The sequence below is a fragment of the Excalfactoria chinensis genome, chromosome 9, assembly GCF_039878825.1.
Source record: "Excalfactoria chinensis isolate bCotChi1 chromosome 9, bCotChi1.hap2, whole genome shotgun sequence".
Classification (NCBI taxonomy): domain Eukaryota; kingdom Metazoa; phylum Chordata; class Aves; order Galliformes; family Phasianidae; genus Excalfactoria; species Excalfactoria chinensis.
Genome location: NC_092833.1, coordinates 9807060 through 9825214, shown reverse-complemented (window position 1 = coordinate 9825214; position 18155 = coordinate 9807060). Strand labels below are relative to the sequence as shown.

Sequence of the window (18155 nt, the reverse complement as noted above, 5' to 3'; positions counted from 1 at the left end):
AGGTGCCAGAACAGTGACTGAGCTGAAAAATAAGATAGCTACGTTCCCAGTTTATTCTCTCAGGTGGTGACAGGTTAATTCGTTCCATTTTGAAGTCAAACTGTGATTTCCCTATTTCACCGCACCACTCCAACTTGGCAGATCTGAAAACCACAAGCCTCCTTCTACCTTTTCATTTTTAATAAGTAACAAGGGTGTCCCAAATGGAAGCTGCCTCCAAATGTTGCTGAGGCATTTGCTCGCTTCTATGGCTGAGTAACTTGGGGCAAACAGGTCAGCCGGGGTAAGAATTGCTGAACTCAGATGGAAATGCAGCCAGATCTGGGGGAACGTCAACCCCAGGAAGACTTCAGGTGTGAGAAGCTCACTTGAGCTCACTGCTGTTTCACAGCACTAACATCTCGATAGAAAAAGGACATGTGAAGGAGAAAATCTTTTGAGGTAAAAAACAAAGCAATAAATAAATAAATAAAATCCCTCATGCTGTCATGTAGTCACACTCTTATCTATTCGGACTCTTACACAGTGCCCTCAACAGAGCATCCGAGCGCCTGTCAATCTCCAGCACACTTCTATCTCCACACTGTCATTGTGGGAGTAGGAAAAAAATCTTATCTCCACCATATAGGTGAGCAGCTGAGGCAGAGAAATTAAGGGCTTGATTTACTCACCTAAATGTAAGTCTCTGGTATAATTTGAGATATCCTGTGTTGTGCAAGACATGCACAGGGCTGACACGAAGCACACAGGACCTAAGGAAAAACCGTGGTTTTCTGGAGGCCAGGCAGGATGTGCTGGCACATCACAGATAGATGTCTAGGTTTAGGCACCTGAATTGAATCCAAAATGACTAGGCCTGAGGACAAGGCACAATGTCTGTGCCAGAGCAAGGAGCTGGACCCCACAGACTGACCCACTAGCACCCTAAGTACAAGAACTGCTTCCATATGCAAAGCAGAGATACTTCTGTTTTTTTTCCCACATATTGACTTCATTACTAAAGCCAAAATTCACGTGCCCTAGACCTTCAAAATAATCAGTGCTGTCAACAGCCTGAGTACTGTCCTATTTCTGTGTATGAACACAAATCCACCTTCCAGCCACTTTCAAGAAGACCCCACCTATGCAATACAGATCTATTTTCTGTCCAACTCAATAGAAATACTCAGATTGCCATACAAGGGACTAGCACAAGTATCAAAGCAACCTTCCTTCATCATGCCCAGACCACACACTGAAGGTGAGCCCAGCTCCTTGAGGCAGCATGTACAGAAAGACACTTTCATAGTAGTTCATGCCAAAACCCTGATGTCTATTTAGGAACTTGGAATGAGCTAACTGAGGAAGAACAGGAGGATGGTCAAGGTCACAGCCCCCTCATGAGTGCTATCGGTCTTCTTATGTATAGCAAACAAGGATCTCAAACAGCTGCCAAATCAGAAAAAAGCTGTATGCAGAGAAGCTGTGCTGGCCTTGCTGCAAGCTGTTATTTTGGTGCATTAGGCTGAGGACAGATTTGCAAAACCACTCGAGCAATTCGGACACTTGGTTCCCCTTTGAAACAGCTCAGTGAAAGAGCTGGTGGTGAAGCACCAGGTTGGCAGGTCTGGCTGCCTTTCAGAGCAGCTTCCTATGGTACAACCTGCAGCAACGCAGGCATCTGTTCTCCATTTGCCATGCTGGTTTGGGATGTGTCCACACGCATGACTTGCAGGTGGCAGCTCAAGAACACAGGGTTGGGCAAATTACCCCCAGGATGAGGCTGGTTTTAGTTCTCCCTTCTGGCCTCTCCCCTGAGAATAACACATACATTCTTTCCGCAGTCGCACCTGGTACCTGTGAGCAGAATCTGATAAATGTCTTAATTTACTTCAGTCTACTGAAAAGCTGAAAGAAGAGAATTATTTTTGTTATTTTTTTTTTCTTCATATTTGAAATCTGATTAGAATAATCCTGACAAAGCAGAGAGTGATAAGCAAATAGACTAGGTGAAAAAAGGTAGTTCTGAAAGAGGAAATTGATTTCCACCCACAATTCCAAATCTGAATAATAAACTTTCACAAAGGACTTATTTGCAAGGAACTCCTGGAGATAGATAGATAGATATTTATACATACATATATGTAAAAGTAATTAAATTAAGTTTAAGAAATCATCTCTTAGAGCTCTTTACAGAAACAGAGTAAAAAGTTTGAGCCACTCACACTTGGAATGCAGCAACCCACACTTTTGCAGGGCTGCAGGAGAATTAAAAGGAAACCCTTGGAATGAGTGAATGCTGCAAAACCCTGGGGCTGTGAGGTACTTAGTCTGCTTTAGCACCTAAGGAGTTACAAAACAAAGAGAAGCCATCTTGCTCTTTTCTACACCTGTTTTCTTTTCTAATATATTGGATAATTCTCTTTTTGTGGAATTCAGTTTGAGATTTCTGATGGAAAAGTAGGTCTTGCTCTGACTTCAAAAAAACCCATCATGATTTTCAATTTCCCAAACTAATTATTTCTATGCGATTACCATTTTCTTTCTGCTGAAATCCTAAAACATTATTAACAATAATACTGCAAATTCCCTTTCTGATGTTTAAAACAATCTGCTTCTTCTTCATGTAGTGATTTAAGATCGTATCTGCATAGGAGCATGTAAACATTCACTGGACTTTACCCAAAGGACAGGGCAGACTACAGTCTCAGGTATCCCAAAGGTATATGTATTCATTTCAGTTTTCTGACAGCCAAACACCATTGGATTTACTCTAGATATACCAAGTGCCACAGACACCAGAATCTGAAACGTCTCTGAATAGCACAGAAATTGAAGTGTTCCTTTCACTGTTGCCTTGCTGATATGGTGCTTTGAGGATAGGCTTTCACTACTAAACAAGCCACAGAAGAGAACTTACTGTTGACTTTGTGATTTTGTTACTCCAAATGCAAGACCTGGCCATTCCACTCCTGTGCTTCTTTCCCAAGCACTGCTGCAGTCCTGAGCTCCTCAGGAGCCATTTCCAATCCCCCACTCACCATCTTGTGAAGATGAAACTGTAAACAGCTCCAGCTCCTTGGATGGCTGAAAAAGAGATATCTGTGGAGCCCTGAGCAACTGCACTTGACGTACTGTATTAAGATGTACAGGAGAAGATGGCTGGCAGAGTTAAGACTCTCTTGAGGTTCTTTTGCCTGTTCCCATTATTCTCAATGAAGATTGCTAGGGACATAAATGCAGAGGAGCCAAAGAAGACATGACATGGGAAGATGGAGAGAGAGAAGCAAGCCCTGCCTACACAGCGTGCAGCCTTCAAAGCAAACTGATTTGCTCAGGCTCAAGATACTACATAAGTTGTGCTGCTGCTGATGCACCAGTTCCCTGAATAACCACAATGATACAAAAGAAAGCTCCTGATTAAGGCAAAGAGTTAGGATCAAGAAGAAGAACTAATCCAGTCTCCACACATGACCTTCAGCATGTCACATCACTCCTCTGTGCTCAGTTTCCTTTGCTATGTGTTGCAGCTTTCCAGGGTGAGGGAGAATTATCTGAGAGCGTGGGAGAGTCCAGGAGCAACTCACAGGTAAATGATAACAGATTCATTTCGGAACCCACACCATCAGCCTCTGCAAGTCCAGCTGACTTAAATCCTCCCACTGCCCATGATCCAGATGACCCAGACGCCCTCAGACCAGCACATCCCTCAAGGCCAATCAGAGGATGCAGCTTTAGGCAAAAGAACTGCATTTTAATGACTCTCTACCTAATACGTGACAGGCACAGGCTTGATCTTGCTTTATGCTGACAGTATATGAGTGGTGCTCCCATCAGAGATTGAAGCAGCATAGCATTCCCTGACCTGGCTGACCATCAGCTGCTGGTGTTCTGCTCAACCCTCCAGGAACAGAAAGCAGCCCCTTCAAAGATGCACGGTGCCTGGCATGGGTGCACAGTGCTGGAGCACTGCAGCAAGGATGCAGAGAACTGTCCTTCTCCACTTTTGCTTACAAGAGATTCCTCACCTAACAGTTCATTATCCCATCAGCTCTATTTTCTTCCCACTCCTACTGCATGTTCATGATGATTAAACGATGGAAGAGAAAAGGCTGTGCAAGAGACTCATGCCGATTTCTGTCTCCAAGGCTTTACAGAGAAGCAGACAACCTCTACCCAGCTGCAGTAATTCCTCTGCAGTGCTCCATATAGCATCTGGGAGTCCCTAACATGTGCATGTATGCCTTCAAGTCCCACGTGCTGCTATCAATAATGCATCTGATGTGCAGCCTTCAGAGCAACCAGCCAAGGAAGCTTCCTATAAAGACAAGCCAACCCTTCAGTCTTCTCAAGAGGAAAATGATGGGGAGATACGAAGACTTACCATCTTCATGCCATATCTTATTTATGTCAAGGGTATTCATAGTTTGGAAAGCTTTTAGCATAGGGTCAGTGCCTAGGTATGTATTCGGCGGATTGGGAAGTGCATTGCTCTGAATAGCAAAATACTTCCTGGGATTCAGATAACTCACAGAAAAGAGTCTGAAAGCCTACCATTGCTCCCCAAGCTGCTGGTTCTCTGCACCTCAGATGCCATCAGCATGTCATAGGTAGCAGGATGCTTACAGAGTCTCTTGACTGCCTTCCCAGCAGCTGACATGTCAAAATATCAAATTAACCTGTGATTCATATGCATGTGTCTGTGTAATTTAAAAGTTTTAGGGCTTGTCAAGCTTTGCCATGGCAAGTAGTTCTCACCACTCAAGAAAGAATGGCATCAGAAGTGCAAAAGGAGCCCTTTTTAATAAACCAAAAGCAATAACATCTACCCAATGAGATAAATCTATCCTCTTGGTTATGTAATCCAAAGCATACTGATAGAAAATTAATGAGGAGCAGCTAAGAAAAAGGAAAAATGAAGAAAGCAACAAGGTGAGCAGCCAAAGCCTTTGGATGATGTAACTAAAGCACAGCAAAACCTCCAGTAAGTGAAATCAGTCACAAAAATAAAAGATTAAACATGTAGCCTAACTGTGGGCAGAAAGGGGAAGGATGCATCATGATGGGACTAATGGGTACGACTCTGACCACAAAAACTTGGTCTTCCAGTCCTGGGAGGTGTTCAAAAAGATTGCTGATGAAGCAGAGAAATTTCATTTAAGCTTGAAAAATAAGAACCAGGCCATGATTCCAAACTCTGCTCAGAACCATCCCATCCAACAAAGTCAGGGTTTTCTCTTACTATTTATGAGGAAAAACAGGCTATGATTCACCTTTTGCTACTGCTATTTTCAAAATCTCTTGCTTTCTCCTAATCCTACACCTCAAATTCTTCATGCCCATCTTTGAGTCTTGTGTCCCATTCCAGATTTTAAAAAACTAATAAGAAAAGAAGGTTTTACTGAAGAGTATTTGAAAAACGCTATTTGAAGTTTGGATTCTACCTTGTTTATTCATCCATTCAAAATGTACAAGTTGCATAATGTAATTAAATACCCCAGGAATATACAACTGACACATCTGAAAAATGTCAGTAACATCCACTCAGGGCTCATATATTCAGCCTTCCATAAGACAGTGTGTCAGTGCTCCCAGGGGGTGAGGGAGGATGGGCTCTGCCTCTGATGTCTGCTGCTCTCCTAGCCCCTAAGCAACAAAGCTTCGTCTCCTTGCTGAGCCCATTGCAGCTCCAAAGCCAGGACCCAAACTGCTGCTGGGCACATTTACTCCAGCTTCTGGAGACTGCTGTGCCACACAGCTATAGGAACCAAAAGCCGGCCCTGTGTCTTGGGACTCATGGTAATGAAAAGTTATGGGATCTGAACTCAGCTCCCAGGGTACAGAGACTTCACAAAAATTATTTCTGCTTTGCTAGTGCTTAGTCAGGATGGTATCTTCAGAGCAAACCCAAGTCCAGGCTCCCATCCAGGCCTTTGTGCTACAGTACAGTACATTCCCCAGATTCAGCCAATCTGTCTTGAAATAGCCCAAGTATTTTGAACTTCTCCTCCTTTCCCCTGGAAAATCACATTACAATCCAACAATGTTCCCCATTTAAGAAGTTTTCTATTACTTGACTCCCAGTTATAATTACATGCACAGTCAGTAAGGCTTCTTCCTGTGTTTTTCAGCCTGCCTATGACTGTCGTATCTCCTGCCTTCGCCTCCAGAGCCATTAGTCACTGTTGGCAAAGGCATGCCATTCATAAGTTTTATCCATTCTATATTTGACTTGGGTGTTATCAGAAAGGAGATCGGAATCAGTTCATTAACACACACCTGACCTCAGACAAACACATCCTCTCTCAAAACCTGCCTCGTTCCTTTCATATCAAACACAGTCTGGACTTAGGAAGAATAATATTTGTCCTCTCCTCAGCACAAAACAAAATGTTAATTAACTCACTGTTATTCCTGGCAAGCTGGAGTTTTATCTAGATTTCACACATGAAAAACAGATATCATCCCTATTAATGGACAAAGCAGACATGGGAGAAATGACTTTAAAAACCAAAGCAGGCTGGAGAGTTCGGGGCAAAGCTAATTATTGCCCCAGGGAGATAAGCTCAGCTCCTGCCCATTTCTGCATTTCCCAGCTAACAGAATGCAAAGAAAAGCCAATAAAGAGGAGCTGTGCTGTCATCACCTCTCCAGATCACTCATGGGGGCTGGAGAAGTACATCAACACCAACAGAACCCAGAGTTCCTCTTGCCATTGAATGCGCTCTGGACCAGAGCAGTTATTTGCCCCACTGGGTCCTTGCATGGAAGTAGGCAAGTACACACAGCCCCAGGGCTGCTCACAGGGAGATGGTGAACATGGACATTTTCTCCATGACCTGTCAACTCCATTTGCTGGGCTTCATGTCACTACAACTTGACGCATCGGAGCACAGACAGCTGTTGTCTCTGTGGACCACCTACTGACAGAGAGTTGGTTGGTCTGTGTGTAATAAGTCTGGCAGTTCTCAGTTTAATTCCTTTTTGACAAACACCTGTGTCACCAGCACTGGAAGTATCTCTTATGAGTGAACACTGACAAATGCAATGCAGGAAACAAATACAGCACAGCACTGAGCGACCCTTGGCGATGCTCTGCCACATCAGCTCCACAGTGAGATGAAACACCAACCTCAGTATGATTTTTAATAAAATCACAGAATGGCTTAGGTTGGGAGGGACATTAAAAAATCACCTACTTCCAACACTACTCAAAAATTACTGTTACCAGCTACCCACAATGGCAATACAAGCATTCCTGCAACCAAGGAACATCTGCAGCAGTGTTATATTCCAAGCACTGACAGGCTGCTCCACTCACATCACCTCTGCTAACTATAGGGTTCCCTGCACACCTCCCTATTCTCAGTATATCCGACTAGAACACTGTATTGCATCAACGCTTCTGCTTCTACTGCCTCAACATTTCCCCTACAGTAGTTACTTGATTACTGCTGCTGCTTAGTGCCTGCAGACTTTGCCTACCTCCTTATCAAAATTGGAGCTATACACTTGGACTCACATAGATCAGCAAAAGGAAGGCTTTGAAGAAGATGGCACCTATCACAGTGATTCATCTCTAAGATTTCTTATCTTGCCTTCCTCGGTTCAGAGGAACCCTGCCCTACTCAGTGCTTTAACATCCCCCTTTCCTTGAAGGAAACCATGTGGGATTATAATACTCCACCAAAATCTAAATATTTTGTTCCGATTTTATTAGAAATGGTAGAGCAACATAAAACACACCAAAGTCCTTTCAATACGGGGATCTGTAACATTTCTTTGGGGAAGTGTCAAAATGAGATGAGTCAGCACCACTGGTGTATTTTTCCCCGATTTTCTTCCAAAACGAAATTTCAGCAAGAGACCATAATGCATCCTTATACTGACAGATCACTGCTTGCAAGGGGAATGTCCTATTCCTGCTTCTTTGGATGGCGTTACATGGAACATAACATACTATTAAATGCCCTCTGCAACCCAGATTAAGAGAAGACAAGCTTTATTTAAAAGCATCTTCATTCTTTATAAATTGCACTATTATTATGGAATTACATGGAATAATATGGAAGCTAGCTAAGAAAACAGGATTGTAGCAGTATCACAGACTCATTTGAGTAGGAAGGGGCCCTTAAAAGGCCATCTAGTCTAACTTCCCTGCAATGAAAAAGGACAAATTATGTCCTGCTGCTACTGATTTTGTTCTCAGCAAAGAAAACAGTCAAGCCTGACCCTATGAAGAGCGGCAGCCTCAACCAGACTACGGAAGTCCTGGGAGCAAAGTTCTGCAGTCAGCTGCCAGATGGGAAACCTGCCCCCAAAAATCACAGTGCTACAGCAACCAGATCTCCTGCCAGCCTCCCTCTGTATGATTAGCAACCTAGAAGGTGCTGCCAAGTGAGGTCAGACTGGTTTCTCACACATGACAAACATGCTACCACATCTTGAACAAGCCCCTGAGCTCAGTTACCACCAGTCTCATGTAGGACAGAAGACCTCTCAATGCCAGGGCACACAGAAAGCTGGAGCACTACTTTGCTTCTGAGAGATGAGAACAGCCAAGCAACATACATGGAGCATCTCACTGGTTAGAAAAGTGACTGCCTGGCTATTGATAGATGTGTTTACAGGTTTCCAAGCTACCAGAGCACTCATCAGCTGTATTTTCAGAACATTCGATGCAAGGCAAGAATCTGCTCCCAGGGGCTGGCTTTTCTGGCACAACTGCTCACCCCCAGCATCCATTTTACTTAGTCCATATTAATGATTAAGCCTGGGGACAGGAGGCATTTTACATCTCCTTGTTAACATTTCTTTTCAGCAAACCCTCTAAAACCACCAACGAAGTAGAGTCAATGCCCTGGGGGGAAATTAAGAGCACATAAATTGGGCTCCTGTTGTGCTTTCCCTTTGGAGACATTTCTGTCTCTGCTGACCTGGCTCCCTAATGAGCCATGTAAACTAGGGAATCCCCCCCAGCAGCAAGCTCATCTACAAAGCCAGCAAAAACAAGACGTTCAGGATACCTGCCCAATGGATTGGCACTTCTGATGGATTCACCTAACGGGGCTTGAGGTCAAACAGGCATTAAGGAAATGCAATTGGCAGAAGGTTAACACCCCAAGCCTATTAGGGGAGAGAACACAGCTTTATTGATTCCAGCCCTTGACCTTGAAACAATGTAAATAAGAGTGCGGCAACCCTGGAGGAGTCATAGTGAAACAGTTACAGCAACGCAAGCAGATTAAAAAATACAGTTAATATACATACTTCCCCAGATGCTTGTTTATTATTATGCAAGACGTGTTTATTATGCAAAATGATAGAGCAGAATAAAAAAAGCAGAGAAAGGGAAAATGAAAAGACACTGAGCTCTTAACATGACTCAATTTTTTTTCCACCGCTGTTTGGATATTTTCTTTTATTGTGCATAATCATTCCCTTATTAGCAGGAATCTTTGAAGTGATTCAAGCTCTAATTCCAGCATTTCAACTTGCAGGTTGATACTGTAAAACCACACTGAGTCGTGGTAAGCGACCCATTTTTTTTCTCCCCTCTGTGTTCTCCATCTCTGCTAGGGTTTTCTCAGTCTTCCCAATAAATTATGTACCATGACTTGCCATTTCAAAAATAATTAGAACTCAGAGTTAAACAACAAGGAGTATGTGAGAGCAATACATTTTAGAAGAGAAGCATTATGCACTTGGGGCAAAACCAACCCCAGCTGCAATGCCGCTGAATTATACATATCACGTGGAGAGCTGCAACACTGGCATACTTGACACGACTGGGTGGGCCTGGGGACACTTTGCCCACGACAAGCTCCAGGATCTTGCCTCTCAGCCAAACTACTTTTGGGGTGATCCCATCCCTGTACTCCTCTGAGACGTAAGAGAAGCGATGGAAAGAAAGCTAGAGTTGAGACTGAAGGGACAGCTTCGACTTCACTTAGCAAGGTTATAAGGAAGTAGGAATTAATTTAGTAGTGAAGCTATTAACTGCAGATCGACAGACAGGAGAGCATGTTCTGTGTCTTCTCCCGTTACAATCAAGCTGTAAATTCACTGGAACAGGACGTACCTCTTTATTCTATGTTTTCCTGTCCTCTGCAACAACCAGCCCTTGGTCTCAGCTTCCCAAGAGCTGAGACAGTACAAGTAGAAACGCTGCCCTTCAATCACTTTGTATATTGATGCTCTGGTATCAAATGCCAACAGAGGATCCTCAGGAGGGTTGCATACTTCCCCAAAACAGGTGCTGATAAAAAATTCTGGGCACCACCAGGGAATTGACAGCTGCCCCGTATTACAACAAACCTCAGTGGAAACTCACCAATGACTCTGCAAGCTTGCTGTGAGGACGGTGCTTCTGCATCCAGCTGTCTACAGAGGCAAGCACCTTAGATCAAGACCTGATTTTCTTGCCTACTCAGCACCTAATTCCACAGCAGACCTCAGAGACCTCAATAAACTAGTCTGGAAAGAGAAAAAGCAGGTCTCTAGTGTAAATAAACAATCCATAAAAGTCATAAACAGCTGATTCCCAAGCCAATGAGCTTTGGCATCTAACACATTTAGCCATCTGTAAAGCTAGCTAGGGATCTATGGCTGGCTGCAGGCAGCAAGCAAACCAACCCCGCAATGTCCCTGCTCATCTCTAACTGCACGGGAGAGACGAAGAAATTCACTGCCAGAGGTACGGATGTGGCCAACCACATCAGCCTTGGGGAGGACTGAGTTGCTGCAAAGAGCTTTCTCACCAAGGCTGGCAGCAGAGAACCAGCACTGGTTGGTGCTGGGGAGACTTTTTCCAAGGGCTGCTTATTCTAAACTCATTCATTCAAGAACCCACGCTGAGAAAAGAGCTGGCACAAACTGTCTCCAAGACCAAGCTGGTAATAGCCTCTGGTTTGATCCAGAGAAGAGGATGTCAGCCAAGGTCCCAGCTGGCACGCACAGATCAAATACTATCAAAAAACCCCAAACAATCAAACCCTGCAGTGGTGATGTGTTCAACTACAATTGCAGAAAACCTGGGTTTTAGAGGAGGAGAAAAATATAAGAAGCAGCACATCCCTAGACAGTTGTGTTTTATCTGAAAGCAGTTCCAGGTTTGAGAGCATTACAAGAAGTCCTAGCAGGGCTAGTCTGGGACAGACAGCAGGTGAGGCAGCCAAGCAGCAGGAAAAGTTCATTTATCAATGGATCTGCGTGAGTGAACAGTATCTATGGGGAATATTGACCCATTTTTCAGAAGTCTCTCAGAAAAGGCTAGGGAAAAAGCAGGTGCAAGCATAACAACAAAAGAAGCTAGTCCAAAGCTGTAGTTTAGGGTCTGCTGAGCAAGAGAACAGGGACAACACGTCCCTTAGTGTGGGTAGCAGTCAGGTCCAGGCAGCATGGCTGCAGCTGGCTCACCCCAGAGGGGAGCAGACTGTCATCACTGCCAAAGCAATTCCCCAGCACAGTCTCTGAGTCAGACACAGCCAAGCAAAACGTTGGCTTGGGGAAGGATCTGGCCCCACAAGGAATGCTACAGCATCCAAGAGAGTGCTTGGACAGGCTCAGCTCTTCTCAGCCATATCCAGTTCTTTCATGGGACCCTGGCCTAACCTCTTGTCTTTGATGCTATGAGGGTTTGACCCATACCCCTGCTTCTAACAAGCTTTATTATCCACAAATTTTCTTATCTTTTCTTATCTTGGGGACTGCTCCAAAGCACAGTGAATTTATTGATTGTAAGACAGAGACACCAGACAGTACAAGAAAGAAATCCATTCTAGGAAGTTCCATCTCCCTGAAGCAGAGATGGGACAGTAGCATCCATTTGCTGCAAACAGAAACCTTACATCATATTCACAAAAAACAGCTTAGACAGAACTGGATGCTGTCAAGCCATGGCAGCTAATGAGGTGCACTTCATTTACCACTGGCCATCAAAGCATATCCTTTGTCTTCCCTGCTTAATCGTCCTATTTAAGATACGCACAGTTGCTCGAAATGAAACCACTCTAATTTGAATAATGTACGATCGTACAATCTGAAGCACTTTAAGACACTTCACATGAATAGCAGTTATCTTGGTATTATCTATCTACCCTTAGGACTCTGATCACTGTACAAGAAGAGAAGATTTTCATTGTTAGTAAAGTGACGTAACTTGTTTAGAGGCAGTCATTTATGTTTACTGGACTATGAAAGAACAGGAAGCATCTGGCATCCACAGAGATCCAGACTGATCTCTCTGTCTCTTCTTGACAAGCAGCCAGTTTTGAGACCTATCTCGACAGGCATTCTAACACATCCACTTGCCACTTTCTACCCTGAGCCGTTGGGGAAAGAGCTTTATTAGCTCCCAAAGGAACTGGGGAAACCCCAGCCACGTGAGTGGTTTAAAACTGACCAGGAACAAAGCACTGTCTTTGTCTGAATACCTGGTACAGCACTGAATGGTCCATGGGTTTATGGGAAGGCACACAGCGGACAGGCCGGGGAAACCAACATTTATGCCCCACATCACAGAGGCTGTTGTACTTTCAGCAGTCCCATCTCCAATCTCACGTACGCTTTTAAAGCAAAGTAAATGCTGAGACAAGAGCAGAATCACTGTGCTGTAAATTTACACAAATGGAAATGAGATTAGAATCTTGCCTATACGCTTTAAAGATATCATAAGCACAGAAATGAGAAGTGTGTTATTAACTATCACTACTTACTATGTAGAACTAGAGCAAAGTTATTTGAAGCATAAAAATTTCTGGCAAAGGGCTGCCATATTTAATAAATCACTGAATCAATTATTCAATGTGAAAATCAATTACTTACTTCAAATGAGAATCTTATGAGTAACCTCATGCCCTTTCATGCCATCTAAGAAAGTTATAGGGGAATTAGTCAGTAAAAAATGCCTCACTTATCTTTTATGTGCATTAAAAAGACCACACAAATACAGGGTAATTCTGCTCCACTGAAGCACTGCCATCAGAACAGTCCAGAACCATTTAAATGAAGTCAGTGTATTACAGTGGATTTACACCTTAGCCATAAGCTGAGTATGACCCATCAGAGCACCACCTACAATCAGTTTTCTGGGTGCAATTCAGAAGCAATTCCATTCAGTCCGTCCCATTTCACAAATATGAAACCAGAATATAACCAGCAAACCACCAAACCTCCTCTACAACGTGACCTACATTAAGTAACTACTCAAAGGAATACAAAGTATATCTTCACAGGTCGGGAAATATTACCACAAAGCTCCGCAGAGACACTTTGAAGTGAATATTGCACAGCTTTGCAGCAGCTCCCACCATTCTTGCTTTTACAGGCTTTCCAATATGTGACTGCTTCCAAGTCCTCCCTCCCGCTTACAAAACCCAGCCACCAGGGGTGCAAGTACTTACTGAGCTGTAGAGATAGCCCTCAGCATTCATGGCAACGTACAGGCCTGCCTTCACCCCTTGGATTGCCACCACACGAAGACCCACAGGAATTAGGTTGAAAAGGGCTGCGGAAAGAAAAGCAAAAGTTACTGAGACATCAGCTCGTTTGGCTTCTGCTGCTTCTTGCCCCAGAGCCAACCCACCCCAGTCCTGAGTTGGAAACTAATCCTATTTCAGCTATGTGAAGGATCTGCAGCCATAGCTTTGACACTGAAAGCAGTTTTAAAACGGACAGGAGATGCAGAACCTGACTGGAGCTCCGCTCCTCATTCAGAAGCAGCGCTAGATAGGACAGAAGATACGACCTTTCAGAACTCAGTTTTACTGCCATCCTAATGACTAAAGCACTGCAGCCACTTCCTGCCAATTATTTCTTATTGCTCGATTCCAAACAGCCCCTGGATCTCAATGAAAGACCTTTCCCTGTAAGCATACCCATTAACGTATGGTCAGGCTTTTGCATTTCTAAGGGGCTCAAAAGAGAGGGCTGTCAGCACTGATAGACTGAACACTCAGGCATTAGCATGCCTTTGTTCCCACTGAGATCTGTAGGACAAGAGCACCCAGGTGCTGCAGGACCTTGTGCTTCAGCTTGCAAAGAGCTAACTGGACTCTGCCCTGGAGAGCTCAGGGCGAGGAAAAACGAGCACAGGGTCGAGCAGAAACGTGGGAATGCTTCATTCAAGGTCTCTTGAACCCAGAGGAGACCCAGCAGTAGGCAGAGCGGAGAAGAACTGAGTGACAAGAGTACAATGAAGCATTCCTATTTTCCAGCTGACTGTAAGGACATAATCCTCAAACTGGTTCGTTTTATAGACCATTTACAAACTTCTACATCTGACACTATAGCAAGCATAGCACAAAGAGGTCTTCCCACAATGGCTACAAGAGAAGCACACCTCTCTGTGCTACCTCCTAGCCTCTCCTTCTCTGGGAGATGTGCCATCACTGATCTAACATCAGCACTGAAGGCAAAAGCAGCTTTTGCTCAAACGTCCCAGTCAAACCACTGCAGCTCCTCATGTCAGGCTGCTGTTGAAACTGGCATGATGGAAGGACTCAAATCCAACTCAATGCCAACATCACTCTCCAAGGAGACCTGTTAGACACATACAAGCCAGATAACATATGGATTTAACTCCATCATGAGATGTTTCTCAAGAACCTCCTTTATGTGAATTACTAGAGAGGGGATGAGACAAAAGTGGTTGAGATCCCCTTTTAAAGAGGAAAACATTTGAAGCAAATATGGAGAGAAACGTAGTAAAAAAGAAGTTGTTGCTTCCTTGCAAACAGGGGTGGAGATCACAAGAGATTTGTCAAATTCCCAAAAAATGCACAATTTCTTGCAGTTATAAGCACCATCTTCAGTGAAATATCAAAACGTGTGCTTAAGCCTTACCAAAATCAGTGCCTATGTTTATGCAGTTTCATAGGAAGCAAGCGGAGGGCTTCAACAGATGCATACAAAGTTCAGTGTAAGTATTGGTCTTTGAACAAGAGTCAAGGAGTGCACTACTTTTACAGTTCCAAGAGGAGATAAACACCCCAGTGTAGCTACTGGGCACCAAAGAGCTGCATTACAACATAATTCTGCAGTTGAGGAGCACAGTAACCAAGGCAAGCCTATATTTCAATCAATTTCTCACTACTGGGAAGGTCTAAAACTCTCTGTAATTAACAAGCCCACTTATAAGCAATTTCCCTTCCCTAATTTTTCCCCCACTGAAAAATGGAGCATGCTACTGCAAATAATGAAGCAAAATGGGCATCATCATTCTTTCTATACAGACAATTTATCTTCCATAGAAAACTTGTGACAGACCATTCAAAGCATTCATTAGGCAGTGGGGTGATAACACCTAAAATTAGTGGGAAGAAGTTCCACCTAGAAGTACCTCCATGTCCAAAACTTTTCTCCACAAGTGCATGCTAAAAGAGCACACCAATAATCCCACTGCGCTGTATGACAGTAGGAAAAGCATTGCCAAGCTCTCTTGGTCCCACAGCTCACAATCGCTGCTTGCAGGCATGGCAGAGCATCTCCTACAACATGCTGCAGAGTAGGGAAGCAAGTGGGCAGGCAAGCAAGATGAAGGGCACACATCTGACAGAGGTGACTGACGGCCAAAGTAGTTTTATGAAGCAAACATTTTCCTCTACTGAAAGTGTTTGGGGATCAATCAAAACTCTGCAAGTTCTCAGCAATCAAATCATTAAAAATCTCTGAATAAGTTAAAGCCTTTTGTTGTCATTCTTTAAATGAATATTTCATCTTGTTTGTTTTGGAACAGATTTCAAAGCTTGTAAGCTTTCTTACTTTTAAGCCTTATTACAACAATGTAAAAACGTAGGGAAAAACCTCAACCAACCTTAGAAGTAAATGTCTCATACCTAACTTGAAATACCAGATATAAGGACAGGGAAGAGGACAGCCTGTAGTAGTGCCCTATCAACTATTATAATGGACTACTCCACTAGGCTCATGGGAGACCTTATTACTCTATACAGCTCCGTGAAAGGAGGTAGGAGTGAGGCATGGACCAGCCTCTTCTCATAGGTAACAGCAAGAGGGAATGGCCTCAAGTTGTACCAGGGGAGGTTCACGTTGAGTCTAAAGAAAAATTTCCCCTCTGAAAGAGTGGTGAGGCACTGGCACAGACTGCCCAGGGAGGGGGGGGGAAATCACCACCACTGCAGGTGTTCAAGAATTATGGAGATAGCACTGAGGTTGTTAGCGCCACCACATGGTTAGTGGTCAGACTGGATGATCTTAGTGGTCTTTTCCAACATTAATGATTCTATGATTCTACCCTACGGGGTCTGGTGTAATAATAAAAAACCAAAAACAAAAACAGAACACTCTTCTTCTGTTGCAAAAGTTAAATTTTCTATGCCAAGTGCAAGCACACAGGATGGACATACTCTTTGGTTTTACATGCAGAAGAAAAAAATTAAGACACTGCATGCTTCTGCTGATGCTGTCATTATATTTTACCATCTTCTCCCACAACCAGACTTATACCTGCCAGTGCTTATTGATTATAGCACTTTTATCACACTCCACTGCTAAACGCTTTGGCCACAAACACATTGATCATTGCAGTTTATCAGACGCATCACACTTCTTAAACTCTTCATGGTTACTTGATTACAGGTCTAAGCCAACTTATCTATGGAAAATTCTTCATACATCCCAATAAAAGTAGGAAGAGAATCTGTCCTCGTGCTTATATTAAGACAGGGTGCCTTTAGCTGCATGGTATAGGAACAGATGTCCCAAGCACTGTTTTGCGGGAAGCTGGCTGGATGCCCATTTAGGTGCCATTAGAACTTGGCTTCTTTTGGGGTTTTTTCTTTAAAGAAGAGTTAGAAGATAAATACCATCAGCCACTCAAGAACACCTATAAAATGGGAACCAGATAGATAATTCATTTTAAAATTGCTTAAATATTAGCAGTTCCTCTTATATAAATAAGTGGATTTTTATTACAACTTTTAACTGCGTCAGATGTATCTAAGGGACATGCTGCCATCTCGCTGGAAATGTTTGTTTTGCCTGAGCAAACCAACCTAATGCATTCCACAAAAAAATTACAACTTTCTTTCATAATGGTAATTCAAATAATTAGCGTGTGGATACAGCACACAGGGTCAATGTATGGAACACAGCAATCACTGGGCATTTAATTGTGTGAAGATGACTTATGAACAGAGAATACATGGCTACGCGTGGTGGCAAGGACCTGCTGTGAGCATCAAGAGCATCCTCCTCTGACAGTGGACGTGAGTTAACCAACACCTCTCCAGGGACAGGAAAATACTTATCTATTTTTGATGAGTTTTGTACAGAAATACAGTAAAGGCTTCTGAATAGCTGGCCAGCAATGTTCTGGATAAATATTTTAAAACAGAAAATACCAGTGAAGCAAGTCTGCAGCTGTTCACTTAGTTGAATGCACTCTTACATGTTTGGGTACTTTTTGGTTATTTTTTTTTTCTGGTCAAAATTGAAGAGAACTAAAGGAATAAAAAAAGGAGAATGGATGCTTTGTGCTTTGTTATTTCCAAAGTGAAAAATGTGATTTTGTTTTGAAGCTATAGCAGGAAGCTTCGTATCATATAAATCACTGACTTAAGCTGAAGATTTATTAAGGAGAGTAAGCAGTCAAAAGTTAAATAGAACTGAATAAAGCATACTCTTGTTTTCATTTTCAGGAGCCAAATTCTATCAGATTGGATTTTCCTCTTCTGACATCCCTAAGGTCAGGACATAGGGGAGTGTTTGACCTCTGTATTCTGCCCAAGACTTCAAGTGCCCCCTTATGCACTAAACCTTCCTGCACAGCCCACAACCTTGAGCAATGGGCTTGGCACTTTACAGCCATTGGCCTCCTGTGCCACCAGGCTGCCAACTCACCAGAAAAGCTGACACTCTAGAAGCACCCTTCAGCCCATCTATTTCTAATTAAGAAGACAGAGTGGAAGAGGCTCGCAAGCGCTTAGCGCCTCGCCAATCTGATCTCTGACATTTCTGACATAAATAAGAACTGTCTGAGTGATGTGGGGCTAACCTCAGTCACAGAGATGCAGGAGGATGCTCTTGTGCCCACTGAGGGGCCAGAAGCAACTTCCCTCGTCTCCTCTGTCAGCCTGAAATATTGCAGAACTGTCCTTACATTTTCTTTTTCTCTGCTGTTTACCCAAATTCATCTCTGCTTCCGTTTAAGCCCA

The 18155-nt window shown here is 43.4% G+C and overlaps 1 protein-coding gene across 4 annotated transcripts in view; it reads right to left on the bottom strand.

Annotated features, from left to right (window-relative positions):
* FGF12 (fibroblast growth factor 12) overlaps nucleotides 1–18155 on the bottom strand; it is a 187212-nt gene that overhangs the window by 46350 nt on the left and 122707 nt on the right. For all 4 annotated transcript variants that reach the window (XM_072344959.1, XM_072344960.1, XM_072344958.1 and 1 more), the window contains one exon: nucleotides 13383–13486. In XM_072344959.1, coding sequence (XP_072201060.1) covers nucleotides 13383–13486 — 104 coding nt within the window. The remainder of the gene's footprint in view (nucleotides 1–13382; nucleotides 13487–18155) is intronic.